This window comes from Melanaphis sacchari, unplaced genomic scaffold (assembly GCF_002803265.2).
Source record: "Melanaphis sacchari strain LSU unplaced genomic scaffold, SCAv2.0 Contig4_pilon_pilon, whole genome shotgun sequence".
Classification (NCBI taxonomy): domain Eukaryota; kingdom Metazoa; phylum Arthropoda; class Insecta; order Hemiptera; family Aphididae; genus Melanaphis; species Melanaphis sacchari.
Genome location: NW_020271335.1, coordinates 6,711,280 through 6,727,146, shown reverse-complemented (window position 1 = coordinate 6,727,146; position 15,867 = coordinate 6,711,280). Strand labels below are relative to the sequence as shown.

At 22.0% G+C, this 15,867-nt stretch overlaps 1 protein-coding gene across 2 annotated transcripts; it reads left to right on the top strand.

The window, feature by feature from the left end:
• The first annotated feature begins 1,529 nt into the window (after nucleotides 1-1,529).
• LOC112598703 (transferrin-like) lies at nucleotides 1,530-11,882 on the top strand. 2 transcript variants are annotated; one of them, XM_025345249.1, is made up of 14 exons: nucleotides 1,530-1,596; nucleotides 1,764-1,875; nucleotides 4,327-4,457; nucleotides 7,213-7,355; nucleotides 7,799-7,943; nucleotides 8,008-8,165; nucleotides 8,266-8,390; nucleotides 8,462-8,863; nucleotides 8,929-9,083; nucleotides 10,113-10,253; nucleotides 10,318-10,440; nucleotides 10,548-10,669; nucleotides 11,447-11,614; nucleotides 11,678-11,882. In XM_025345249.1, the coding sequence occupies exons 1-14, from the start codon at nucleotides 1,530-1,532 to the stop codon at nucleotides 11,873-11,875; spliced, it is 2,190 nt and encodes a 729-aa protein (XP_025201034.1). In that variant the 3' UTR covers nucleotides 11,876-11,882. The 2 variants fall into 2 exon arrangements, with proteins under 2 accessions (XP_025201034.1, XP_025201035.1); XM_025345250.1 differs by lacking the exon at nucleotides 1,764-1,875 and having other exon boundaries at nucleotides 1,557-1,596.
• The last annotated feature ends 3,985 nt before the right edge of the window (nucleotides 11,883-15,867 follow it).

The following is a 15,867-nucleotide window of genomic DNA, read 5'->3' as shown; positions in this document are numbered from 1 at the left end:
ATTTTCATTATACTAAAGTACTAATACTAAACTAAGTATTTCTTTACTTCCACATTGCAATGGAAATTACTTATAATATTATAATATTTATTTTTTTTATATATGTATATACTTTAAATTAATCGAATAACTTCAATAAAAATATAAATGATAATAATCTGTCTATAATAGAATATTATTATATTATACCTACATATCATAATATTTAGGTTATTTTGCTTCAAAAATATTCCTTTTCTTCTGCGTAAGTTAAAGTGTTATTTAAATTATTGTTACACTTTAAAAGATTCTATTATACTAAAAGTAATCATACAAAAAATAAAAATAGTTAAAAACTAATATTTTTATACTCTTCATTAATAACATAATATAATAGATGCCCTAATCATTTTATTTTCTAATATTTATACATAAAGTAGATACGTGTTAACATATTACAATTATGTATGTATAACAAGGTCATTTAAAAAATATATAATACACAAATATAAAATTAATGAAATATTATTACAAAATTGGTTTTACTAATAACATAAAATATATTAAAATAGTATATGCATTTCGAATATGGCATGTTTGATGATAATTACTCTTAAAATTAATTACATAGAAACTCATTTAAAATCAATCTATGTTAATTATAATTTTCAGATCGCAACAATACTATAACTATTTATAACTTAATGTTAAAGGTAACATTATTTTATGAAGTAAGGTACCTATATGAAGTTTAAAAAAAAATAATAAAAGTGTTCATTTATTATAATTTATGGTATATCTAATTATATCTTAAAATTTAAATCAATAAATAAAATAAAATAACCAACAATAAATAATAAAAAAATGTGTAGGTAAATTTTGTTTTATATTTCATTGAATTAAAAATAATATAATCTTTTATAAAAACATCATAATTTGTTCTATGCATTTTTGAGAATAACTGATTGTTCAATAGGTATTTTGTAAAAAAAAAAAATGTGTATGTATAAAAATGCTCTAAATAATGATTACAAATTATCGTAGATGATACATATTAATCATTAAATGTCATGCCTAAAATTGCAAGAATACGCATAATGTTAACATAAACCATGATCAACAGTTTAAAGACGTTAGTATAATTATTTTTGTTGGATAGCCCATTGTCCATTATGAACTATCCCATACTATACAGACAGCAGCTGATATTGCTTACCAAGGCAAACAAGAAACCAAATAAATTCAACCAACTGTATACTGTTCATGCGCAATATTACACTAAACATATGGATATTATAAATATACTAGTTATGGCTTAGTTATACGCCCGGCTTTTATCTAATCTTAATATTTCATTTAGTAGCGTGTTAACCGTAAACACAGACACATCGTTTTATCATTGATACATAATATATATTTATATATTATAATATCAATGTTACTTATAAATATATAAATATTTTTGTTCGTAGCTTACTAATAAAATGTGATTAACAGTAGTGAAAACATTTTTAGATATTTATTAGGTGTATTTTTTTTCAAATTAAACAATGAATATTGTTTTAAGTTTATTGTGGATATATGTTTTTTTAGTTCTTACTAAAGCTAATGTAAAATGTAAGTTTTATAATTATTATTATTTTTTTTTTTTTTTAATAAATTTAAATGTGTCAGTATATCACATGCTATTGCAAGTGTATGTTTAGCTTACAAATTTAAAAACTTTGAATCATTTTTACTAAAACAAATAACAATTTAACTTTTCAAAATGCAAATGATTCTAGACAAAATTTGTGTAGTTACGAGTAACGGAGGAAATGACAAAACACGAGATCATTGTCCTCCCTTAAGTATAGATAAATCTAGTCAAGTAGAATGTGTATTCGCAACTGATAAGTAAGTGACATTTAAACTATTTAGATCATAAAAAATAATATACATTTTAATGATGATTTTTTGATAGAAACATAATTATAATTGATTTTGATCAACAATTCGTAAAAAAAACTATAATAAATACAATGACTAATAATAATTTAAATGTGAATTTTCATTTTTCATTAAATTTAATAAGTTTGGTCAATTGATATTTTTTATGAGAACTACCAATTAATTTGGGTCAGTATTTTTCAAGCCTGAGCAAGTCAATGGTAATTTTTAATTGAGTTAAGTTAATAGAAAACATTTTGAAAAATTAAAAGTTTATAGACAATAGTTAATTTATTTTTTTTTTAACTTAGTTAAATTAAAAGTTATTTAGAAACTTTCAATTAACTTATTAACTTAAGTTATTATTATTATTATTATTATTATTTTAATATATAAATAGCCAGTAATATAGTTTAAAATAGTAAAATTCTTAAATATTATTAAGCTCAAAAAATGTATTTACTATTTATATTATTAATGTGCGTATGCAGAGTAATTCCCTATATTCTATTTTTTACAAAACTATGTTACCTACTGAAGTAACATTAAAGCAGTTTTGCTCTTTTAGTGTGTTACCGACCTATACATAAAACTAAATTTTAAAAATTAAGATACATATGAAAAGAATTATGTAGTAGGTATCAAAATTATGCAAAATAAATACAATTTTTGATTTATTATAACAGATTATATACATTTTTAAATAAGTAAATAAAAATAACATGGTATTTTCAAAAAGAAAGTACTTAATTTTAAACTCTGAATACTATTTTAGAGAATTAAAAGCATAAGTTTAAGGAGTCAACTTTATGCTTCAGTAAAATATTTGTTAAATTTTAGTAAAAGAGCCATCTCTAAATTTTTATCCGCCATTGAACCTCTTCGCTTATTAAGTAATTGACCTCCAGCACTAAATAAACGTTCCACATGAGCAGAAAAGGGAATTTCTGTATTACATTGGATATAAACATTTTTTAAAACCAATATGAAATCTAATGGAGTTTTAATATAAATGTTGAAAAATTAGACAATATAAAATTAACAATATTAACTATTTATAAATATAAACATTTTAAATTATATGACCATAACTCAAAACAGAAATAACAGAATTATTTGGTTATTCGTGACGAAAATATTTTATGATATATTCTTGGGAATTATACATTTGTATTTTATACGTTGTACTTTTTACTTATATCATATTACTTATTAGTTATTAGTTATTAGTATTTATTATTTAGTATTTAATATAATTATTATTACGAGATACCTGAATGCCGCAGTATAGAATGATAGGTATACTTATATATATATATATATATATTTAATTAAGTTTTTTTTTTAATGAACAATTTTAGTTAGTGGAACAAGAATTCAATTTTATTTTATTTTATTTCTTATTCAAAAAATGTTTATGCAATACAATATATCAATAATAATTTTATTATTTATAAAATAACGTATTTTAGATTGATTAAAAGTAACTCGTTATTTATTAATTAGTTAATGCCAATAAGAATCAATTAACTCAACTTTAACTTTTTAACTTGTTTATGCCCAGGCTTAGGTATTTACTATTTTAAGTTGAATTCAGCATTGATATATGAATTAAATAATATTTTAAATAAGTATTTAACTTTTAAGTCATGCTAGGCTTCTTGTAAAAATAAATAACAAATATTTACACATAATATACTCCCTAGCATAAATAATGTGTGTATTATAAAAAAATATCAACTAAAACGAATCAATAATCAATACAAGGCCAATTATTGGGGACATATTTAAATATAGGCATACCTGAGCCAAGCAATATTTGTATATTATTTTCTTTTTGTTATACATATTATACAAATTAAAATTTTCTTTAACTTGTAAAAGTTACAAATTAAATTTAAAAAAATAACTTCACTTAATAAAAAATGAGTTACTATTTTTTTAAATAAAATTTTAAACTTACTTCTTTTTAAAGCTTGACAAAAGTAATATGCTACTATTTAAAAATAAATGTATACATTAAAATTAATTATTACAGGTACTTTCATAATTGAATATTAGTTATTAAGAAATAGTGCGAAACACTTCTACAGAATAATTTAGTGGATGTCCATTTAGAAAACATTTAACATTATAATTTATAAATAGTATTTGATATTTCCGATTATTTCAGAACTAAGTATATTTTAAATGTGTGGGGCTTATATCAAGAAAATATTAACTTAATTTAACAATAAAATTAATTATCTCATAAATTACTACATATCATTAGAAAATAATTTAACTCATTAAGTTAGAAGTTTCTTCTAAAAAAAAAAAATAATAACTCATTATCTAACTTTTTTAAAAATAAAATTACTTTAACTTTTTGATTAATTAATTCCCGATCTTGTAATATAGTAAAGTAATAATTTGTAGATTGCATTGTCTGAGAAAAATTCTTAATGGAGAAGCAGATTTTGGAGTGTTTCAAGCAGAAGAAATATCATATGCAACTCAGTGGAATGACTACTTAAGTATAACGAATGAAATTCGGTTATTTGAAAATGGTATATTATATATTATTTATATTTATATAATTAATTTGATTATTTGTAAATTAATTAAATATTTAACAATCTAAACTTAAAATATCTACACAATGTTAAAATGTATATACTTAAGTAATAAAAATTATTGTTATATAATTATGTAGGTATTAAAAACCTATATTTACTCGAATAATTAGATAAAAATACTCTTAGAATTTAAGAGAAATATTTTTTAAATAAAAAGTATTGAAAATATTTATTTTAGTAAGCAATATAAAAATATACAAAAATTATTTCACATATTTAAATTATATTTATAAAATTAAACAAACAAAAGGTTTTATTCTGATATGATAGACACAATATTTTAGATTTATGATAGATCATTATATTACATCACAAAATACTTATCAATTAATTATGTATGTAGTGTGTTTGATTTTATATTACAGAGAAATTTTATTATAAAGGAAAGACTTCAAAAAATGTATCAATTATATTATATAAATTACATTGGTGGCTAGTAACATGTTAGGAATACGTTATTAAAATAATAAGCAGTGTTTATTTTCACGTCCGACGTAAAAGTATTTGTTTTCACATCCTACCTTGTGATTAGTCGAATAATTTATAAGAAAAATATTGATAAAGTATTGAAATCCGCATAATTTTGATTATTATAAAATAACCATAGGATATTTATATACTTATTTCATTATCTACTTCTTAATAAAACAAAAATGTTGTCTTGTTTATTAGTTACTTATTAATATAGTAATATATTGATAAAACTCATAATTTTAGATTAATTTGTGTTACTGACTTTGCAAAAATTGCAAAACCATAGTTTGGATTTCATAATTTCATATTAGTATTTACTCTAACACAAATAAAGTGTGGCCACTCTAAAACATCTTTTACAAGAAATGGATTTAGTTGCAGTATCTTTAGCACATATGGGACATATATTCTAAAATCAATGTTGACATTTGGAAAACTTGTTACCGTTTTGGTATTTATTTGTTTCTTTAGCATTTCATTGACAGACATTCCAGTTTCTCGAAAGCTCTTAAAAATCAAAAACTCATTATCAAATGTAGATTTTAAACCGGTTTTATAGGCTTCATACTAAATTATGAGCCCTCATTTTTATTTCATCATCTGTTTAACTCTCGTAAATTAAAAAATTAAATCTTTTGTCTAATCTTAAATAAGCATTTTTTCGTTTTTCCGTTTCTACGATCAATTTGTTAATTATAACATAAAATATTTGAATTTATCTCTATCACTCATTTCATCTACAACTTCAATTATATTACCATCATTTACCGAGACTTTAAGTTTACGTTAACAAACATTGAGTGTGAAATATACGATTACCATATATCATTATTTTTGCCTTTAAATTCTTATATTCATAATATTTTACTTTTTGTACTAACGTGTATACTAACTTAATAAAAAAAAATTGTAGCCACACATTTTCGTTACTATATCAATATGTAATCAATAAACAAGACAGCATTTTTGTTTTATCAAGAAGTAGGTAATGAAATAGGTATATAAATAGCCTTTGGGTATTTTATAATGTTCAAAATTATGTGGATTTCAATACTCTATCAATAATTCGACGAATCAGAGCAGAATTTGAAAACAAATACTTTCACGTCGGACATAAAAATAACCACTGCCAAAATTATATTATTTTATTCTTAGGTAGTAGGGTATCTAAATAATTTTCGTTTAATAATAAATATTAATATAAGTTTTAACGAAGTTTCAAGTTTCTGCAAGCAATATTTTTTAATTACAAAAAATAACTTAGTTATTTTTTTTTTTTTATTTAAATGTACATCTAATTTTTTAATATTTTTGATTTGAAATATTTATAAAAATTGTGCATATGAATTTTTGGAGTTTTAATATTTCTTAAGTTAAGTTAGGTTTAATTTATAAGGAATCGTTTATTAAATGTTTAAAAATTAGCTATTAAAACTAAATTTGTGAAATCAAAAATTTAACAAATTTTATTTTAATTTCAATTTTAAATATTTATGAAAAAAATTTATAAAATTATTATGTATTATCAATATTTTTAAATTACTTAAGAACTTATGAAGAATTTTGTTTAAAATGTCCAAGTTTTTAACCAAGTATACATTAACATTTTTCATTAACATTTCTAGCAAAATTTTTTATACATTTTTATTAGAATGAAGAATTTTATCTTTAATGTTTTTAGGAACGAAAAAATAATATTTTTATTTTATTAATATAAAACCAATATTTATTCATATATTAATCATTTATGATTCATTGCTGCTTTTAGAATTTAAAAAAGAAATTATTAAAGCTGTATTCATGATGACGAATTTATTATCTAATACTTAAAATAACATAACACATGAATAACAATTAGTTTCAATAGTTAAAATATTGTAGGTATTAAAAATAATTTTAAAAATGTAATTAATATACAAAAAAATAAAATAAAATAATATAGCTTATACGATTAAAGAAAAATAATATGCGATATAAAATATTTTTTAATAAGAAAGTGTTTTTTTGAATGTCGAAGGTGATGTAGGAAGCTTTTAAAAGTAAAAATAAGACATAAAATAAATCACATAATGTTTTATATTCTTAAAATATACTTAAATTCTAATAGTTTTAATTTTAAATATCAATAATATTCGATATTAAATATTAGAGCAAACTCATATACCGTTTATATTAATAAAATACCAGAATATTAATTTTTATTTTTTTTTAGAAAAATTTGATTATAACATGGTAGTGTTAATCAATGAAGATGCTGGTATTAAGAACTTAAATGATTTAAAAGGTAAACGTTTATGTCATCCAGGATTTTATAAAGGAGAACCAGGAAATGGATGGTCTAATTTAATATCACAAGTAAGTTAATTATTAAATTATACCTATGAGCTATTTCAAAATATTATTTAATTTGGAATTAGATAAAAAATTATATATATAAAACTAAATAAATATGAGAATTAGTTATTTATTTAATATTAAATATAGATGATATTACGATATCTTTATAGTTTCATATCAATAAATAAAAATATATATATATAATTTAAAAACTACAGAGTAGGTAATTTTAGTAACATATATCAAACTATTATTAAATCAGAATCACTTTCAAATTCATACATCAAATCAAAATTAATTTTACTAATCATAACTTAATAAATCAATGAAGTGTCCTTATTAAAAAAATTAAAAATTAAAATTAGTTGGTTACTTATTTTTAGTTTGATTATTTCTAATACCTAAAATTATACATTTTATTATATCATAATTAATAACAGATATATTAATATTTATTCTAGTATTTTGAACGAGTTATTGTTCCACAAAAATGTGATCCACAATTAAGCCTAATAGAAAATCAAATAAAATCGCTTTCTCAGTTTTTTGATGAGTCCTGCAAACCAGGTCAATGGGATCCAGATCCTGATATGGATAATATACTAAGTAGGTAATTACAAACTTAATTATTCTATTTATGATGAGTTTAATTTGAAACATACCTACACAGAAGACAAATATCCAAATTTATGCGCAAATTGTAAGAACCCGTCAAAATGCAACGTTAATGATCAATTTTGGGGTAGACAGGGAGCATTACAATGTTTAAGTGATTGTTTTGGAGATATTAGTTGGGCCAGACTATCAGACGTTAGAATACATTTTAAAGTAAATAAAATAGAATTTATCATTGCTATTTTTCATATAATTGTAATAATTATACGTTGAAAACTATATGTATACATGTATACATTTATTTGCATTTAAGGGCGACAGTACAAATGCTTGCAGTAAAATAAGTTTTCTATGTCCTAATGGTACTTTACAATCAATGGAAACGTCTAATCCATGCATTTGGGTATCTCGACCTTGGCCGGCTGTAATTTCAAGAAGGTAAATATAAATCCAATATGTAAACAAACAATCTTTGCATTTATAAAAAACAATTATAAAATTATTTCTAGTTCAATATCACTAAATATACAAAGAATGATTAACTACGTAAATACAGCTAAAGAATTAAAAAATGCAACATCATGGCAGTGGGCCTTAAATAATTTACTTTTATACTATTCTGAACCTATTTCATCTAATATCATTAGAAGTCCAAAAGAATATATTTTTTCAACTCCTGGTTATATAAAAGCTGAAGAAAAGGGACAGTTGTGCAAAGATCGTGGATATTCTATGTGTATTGAAACAATAACAGCTTTAAAAAAATGCCAAACACTTTCAGATATATCAATAAGTTATGGTATACAACCAAAATTGAATTGCATACTTACTCCACATTGTGGAAAAAAATTAAAAGATGGAGAAGTAGATATGATGGTATTAGATGCTGATAAAATTGCTTTTTTTAAAAGGTACAAATATACAGAATGTTATGAAAACTCACAATTTAAACTAAAATCAATTAATTATATTTTAGAAACTATGGTGTTTCAAAACCAATACTTTATGCAACTTCACTTTATCACCATTTATATAGAAAAATGAGCGCAATTATGTTGACGAAAAATGTTGTCGGAAATCTTCAACAGCTAAACGGCAAAAAAGCCTGCTTTCCTTTGTATGATGGTTATGGTAAAACAAAAAATCATATAATTTTTCAAACAATATTTTTTCTTAAAAAATTATTTCATAAAAATGTACTCAGGTGATACATTTAAATTTAAATGATTTTTTTAATAAATTTATGTAATATTGAAAATGTTTTGTATATTTTGAAATATTTATAACTTAGTACAATTTTACAAAAATCCAACTTGTTTAATATTTTATTTCGCATATTTTATAATCAATTGGTAAAAACGTTTTATGAATAAACATAAAATACTGAAACAAATAAACAATAACTTTTATTGAAAGCATTTAAAATTTATTGAAAAAAATTAACTGCAAGATCTAAGGAGTATTTTATTATCAGCATTAGAAAAAAACTAATTAACCTAATTATTTAAATTCAAATAAATTACGAATTAAGATTACTCCTATATCTATGATAATTAATAATTCATATATTTAAATTAATTTACTTAATACCTTTATAAGTTAGTTCAAATTATTATAAAAAATATATTTATAAGCTTAAAGCTAAGCAAATGAAACACGAAAGAAATGAAATTGATATTTTATTGATCATAAAGCATGATTATTGTAAAAAACTAGGTTTATTCGTATTTAAATTGTATTTATTTTCATATTAATGATTTAAAATATCTTAATTCTTAAAGCCTAAGTAATAACAAATAAATTACATTGCATATTTATTGATATTCGTTTTAAACATTTATAAATTTTATTAAATTATAGATGTCATCAGTCTATCATAGTTTTTTTTTTCTGCTTAACACTGGATTACTACTCGCTACTCACCCAATAAAAATTATATGCTCGTCAATAAAAAAAAAACTAATTATTCAGCATTTAAACTTACTTTTGATTATGAAATTAAAACTACTATAAAAAATAGTTTCAATTTTTTTTTACTTTAATTACAAACACTTCAAGCTATATAAAAAATGTTTTCCATATTCACAACAATTTATTAAGAAGTTTAATGTAGCCAATTAAGTATTATATTTTTATATTTATGATAACTTTAATTTTTAGCTTGGAATTCATTTTTAATCACACTCAAACTAGAAAATATTGAATTATTCCCGAATAATGATACTATAAAAAACTTTTTCAAAGAAAGTTGTGCAATATTAAGTTCTAATCAAACCGTAATAGAAGAATGTGATTTTGATGGTTAAGTATAAATGCTATATATTAATTTACTAAATAATTTAAAAAAATAACTTTTAATTTTCAGATATTTTACCCGAAGATAGTAATGAAAACGGAATGTGGATTGAAACTCAAACACTTAGATGTATTATTGAAGGCGGTGGAGATGTAGCATTTATTAATGCTCTTCATATTAATCAATATTTAGGTAAGTGTAAAAGATTTTAAATATTTTAATAAAATAGCTAGTCTTATTGTATTTATATTTGAGACATGATTCTATTATTTGCACATTGTTATTAAACTTATTTTCAGATATTTTAAGATCACCATTAAACTTACCAAATAACTTTGATGTACATAATTTTTCAACTGTTTGCAATCGAAAAATTCATACTTCACTCGATTGTCCATTGTCATGGTCTTACTTTGGACAAGTAAGATTTTATAAGTTAAATATTTATAAGTAATTCAAGTGATTGATATGTTTTATAATTGTATTATTAATTTAAAAAATATAAAATATTGCCTTTATTAAAATAAAATTAAGAATTAAAAATACAACTTTGTATGTTTACATAACAATTTTGTTATCTTACATATAGGTGCCCACGGTTTTAAATAACAAGTACTTTCTTCCTTAATGGTCTCAATAAAAGCCAATTATCGCAGTTTGTACAACTACGAAGACTTGAGTTTTTATTTAATAACAAAGAATAATTACTAACTAGCATATATTTTTGATATCTTACTATTTTATAATTTGCAAAAAATAATCTTTCATTTTAACTCAGTTTTTTGGTATATTTGATTTTGTTATCTCTCCACCCCTAATAAATTGCCTATGGGTAACCATAATATTTTGCAACTAACTACTGTAAATGGTTAGAAGTAAAATCTTTAAATCTTTATTATGTAGTAGATACTAGATACTATAACATATAGTATTATAGTAATGTTAAGCATAGATATCTATTTTAAAACATTTGATACTTTAAATAATTTATTAAAGTGTGTAATTTTCTTAATTCATTATAATAAATGTATCATATACTAAATATAATTCTTAGTTTATTATATAATATAAAATTTTAAAAATGTATATGTATACAAAACTTATTTTCTACATACTTTTACCAACATTTTACTTGGATTTAATTAGAAGATAAAAGATATAAGATACAATACAAATTTAATATATTTTATATTTATAGATATTAGCAAAACCAAATATATCTTCAATTTCAAAAAAAGAAATGACCTCATTATTAATAAACATGGATATGACTTTTGGACGAAGAACCAAGTTGAATGATAATTTATTACCACCAGTTTTCTCTATGTATGGACCATTTGATGATTTTGCTGATCCTATGTTTCCGGTAAAATAAATAATCTAAATACATGACTGTAGAATAATAAAAATAAATTTGTAACACATGCAGGCAGATACAGAAAAATTAGAAACCATTAAACAGTTAAAAGAACACCAAACGCCAATAGCGCCGCAGTACGAATCTTACATTCATATTTTAAATGATCTTAAACCTACTGTAAGTTCTAGCGCCTCAATGATGCAATTTTCTTTATTACAATTTCTTATACTTTTTAAGTTATTATTTAAATACTTACTATCAACATAATTATATATCCTGTTATTTTATTTTATTTTATTTTTTTTTTTTTTTTTACTGTGATTTATACATTATAATTATTATACCTAAGTACTAATTAATAATACAAATTATATATATATATATATATATTGATAAATAGATACTAAAAGAGAATAATTCAATGAAAATATTAATAGTTTATAACACTCTATAAAAAAGTTGTTAGTACTTTTTTTTTTACTGTTACCTCTGAGATACGTAAATGTTACAATACTGGAAATGTACCCTTCATAAAAATACTAAAGGTACCTATAGAAATTCAAATTTTGAATATAGAAACTAAATTATAGCTTAATATACAATAAAACCAACGTTATAAATTAAATTAAAAATTTAATAAATCATCATATTTTCATATGTACCTTCAGTTAATTTCAATTTATTCTAACATAAACAATTTATCTATATTTAAATAAAATGTTATTATTTAGAGTTTTGGGCAATTCCACAACTAGCCGAGATGTTAGGGATGAAAGAAGCCCCCAGGCTCCCGTTAAATCATTTCAATAAACCGGTTGATAAACTATTTAAAACTTTTTTTAAATATTATTATGTTACAACTTAAAATATATATCTATAATCAGAATGAAAAATAAAAGTTTCTTTTAGGCTATCTGGGAGCATTATTATTCAATAATACTGATAATAATAAATGTGTTTACATAGAAAATAAATTGGAAGATTTTTGTATATTAACGTATATTAATATATAAAAGAATAGCTTATCGCACCATGCAACCAGCAAGACACGCCTAACACGCTTATATAGATGTACTATAAAGATAGTCACATTTACATCAACTTATAACAATACAACATACACAGAAAAATAATGATCGTACAAAAAACATATTTTGAATTTTCACATTTATAGTTTTATATAAAATTACGAAATATTATTGATATTTCTCAATTTCTCAAAGTAAAATCACACAGCCCATTGAACTTTCTAGTGTATTAGTAAATTGTAGGTAGCAGCTATACTGCGCGCACCGTACGCTGTGCACACTAATAATACCTATATTTATATATAATATTATAATAGTCAATATTAATTATATCTACCATCAATTAGCGTGTTGTTGTTTTTTTATAATTAATTAAAAAATCTATGAGCAATGAGCTCGAAAGTATCACTGAAAAACGGCAATTGAAAGAAAAAGAATTAATTGAATAACCATTAACCTATAACTAATCCAAAGCAACAAAAAAAAAAACTGGTCATTTGTAAAAATCAATAATGATGCTAAAGTAAGAATATATCGTAACCACTTCCTTAAGAGGACGTCGTACCCGCATATGTTGTCTCCGTCTTACAAATGCGTAACATGGCAAATAGTACTCTCAGAAGATCACGTTTAGCTCCTTCAGCTTGAAAATTAGAATGAATTTACCTCTTTTGAAATTTAAAAGTGAGATTATTATCTAGGGCATCTCATAGGCTTTTTATTATATTTTAATTTTAAAGCAAGTTATGAGTATTTTTTTAAAATTGTAAATTGCTTGCACGTCTTAAAACACACATAACTCACTTTAAAATTAAAATATAATAAAAAGCCTATGAGATGCCCTAGATAATAATCTCACTTTTAAATTTCAAAAGAGGTCAATTCATTCTAATTTTCAAGCTGAAGGAGCTAAACGTGATCTTCTGAGAGTACTATTTGCCATGTCACGCATTTGTAAGACGGAGACAACATATGCGGGTACGACGTCCTCTTAAATCGATCTTTTCATGAAAAGATGAACATTTTATGAAATGGAAACAGATTTTTTACACTTTGTAAAATTCGAAATTATTTCACAAAATTGAAAATGGTCACTTTTTTATGAAGTGTAGGTCACTCTAATTTAACATCGTATAATTTTTTTCACAACATGGTCGTTCACTTTGTGTACTAAAATACAACATTTATCGTACACGTCTAGTTTGATTAAATCCATTATTATTTATTTAGTACTTTTCATGACTTTCAAAATACCCATAAGTATAATATTATATAATCATAATAATCACATATTCAAGTTATTTTTATCTAAATTTTACTTAAATTATTATACTTAATTTTTTTATAACTAAATATAACTGAAATAAAAAAAAAAAATTATAGATGAATTATCTTTGTAATTTGTATAATATTGAAAATTATATTTCAACATTTTTTAATGAAATACTTATTGCTTACATAATTTTTTATCTCTACCTGTTATTGTTGCATCGGTAAAACGATTTTTTCCTCAAATTAATAAACAACTATTTACGAAATTCAATTACTCAAGAACGTCTTATAAACATAAGCATTTTAAACATTCAATGAGCATGTACCCACTAATTGAATAAATTAAATAATGATCAGATGATTGAAACTTTTGCAAATCAAAAAGCAAGGAAACACTTTTAAAGTAGATATAAAAATTATATTAATCATATTTAATTAATATAAATTTTGTTGTTTATATAAATTATTAATTATACATAGATATATATTAATTATCATTAAAATAGTGTTTAATAAATTTAATCATTAAAGTATTTCATAAAGTACTATTTTATTATTTATTATTTATTTATTAAAAAATAGACGCTAATAATGACATTAAAACTATAATTTATTATTATTATACAAAATCCTAAATATAATCATAATAAAATAATTAAAAATAATAATTTTAAATGACAGAGATGAATTGATAAACACCACTAATATTATATTCTTATTGACCATTATATTTTTAATTTTTTTATGTTGTGACGGCTGATGGTTTATTGCATTTTAAGTAGGACGAGAAAGAAAATAAACGGTTTTAGGGGCCGCAGCCTACTATTAGCTCTTTCCCACTGTGTAAAATATAGTGTATATAATATATAGAACTATTAACTACAAACAGCAAGCAATATTTTTTTTACTTTATGGGCCCTATAATATTTGATTGCACACCCACCAATATATACCAAGTTGCGGTACTGTTTTTGGATTAAGTTTTATAATATGCAGAATATTTCGTGTAATATTATTATTTACTAATACGAATAATGATAATACTGTATGAGTTAATAGAGTTATTTATGTTTTATATTTTGTATAATGAAAATGTTTTAAGTTATAAAATTTAATGAATATTCTATCACCAACTCATAGATCACTATATAGATAATTTATACATGAAAATTAAATGTATCTTTTATAATATACATAAAAATTGATGTAACAGATGCATATCTTAAATACATTTAAACTGGTAAAACTGTCAAAGAATGTAACCTCATTATATGTAGATTTAAATGATAAACGCGTACATTCGATGACGTTTAATCACAACTATTTCTTACATAAAAATTATGTAAAGATTTGGTAATTATTAATTTTTTTAATTCGTGTTTACTTAAAATTTATACAGTATATCGTGATCCATGACTCATGAGTATTAATGTATAATAATATTGATTTTAGTATTTTTATTACCTATGTAAACTGTATACAAATTACAAAATGCATTTATTTTAAAAATTACGCAAATCACATTAGATAAAAAATTTGAACTTGGCTCAATTTCTTTCCATGTCATATCAGGCTATCAGAGATCAATTTTTGACAAAGATGTATACATAAAATTGCATGAAAATTTTTAAGTAACAACAGCTAGTTTTAGAACTCTAAATACAAACCACTAAAACTTTGTTGGCAGTATAGAGGTATGCGCATTTGTCATTCCATAGTGTATATTAGAAGCTCTTTATATTTTACAGATTTGTCATTAAAATTAAGATTAATAGAAACTTTTCTAACACAAATAATAATATTTTGATGATTTTAAACAGGTTTAATGATAAAAGTGATCTTTTTTTAAAAAAAATTTTCAACTACCTATTGATATAATACATGAATAATGAAAACGTAAAGTATTTTATCAAAGAAGCACAAACGAAAAAAAATAGCTGTATAAAGTTCAATTCTAAG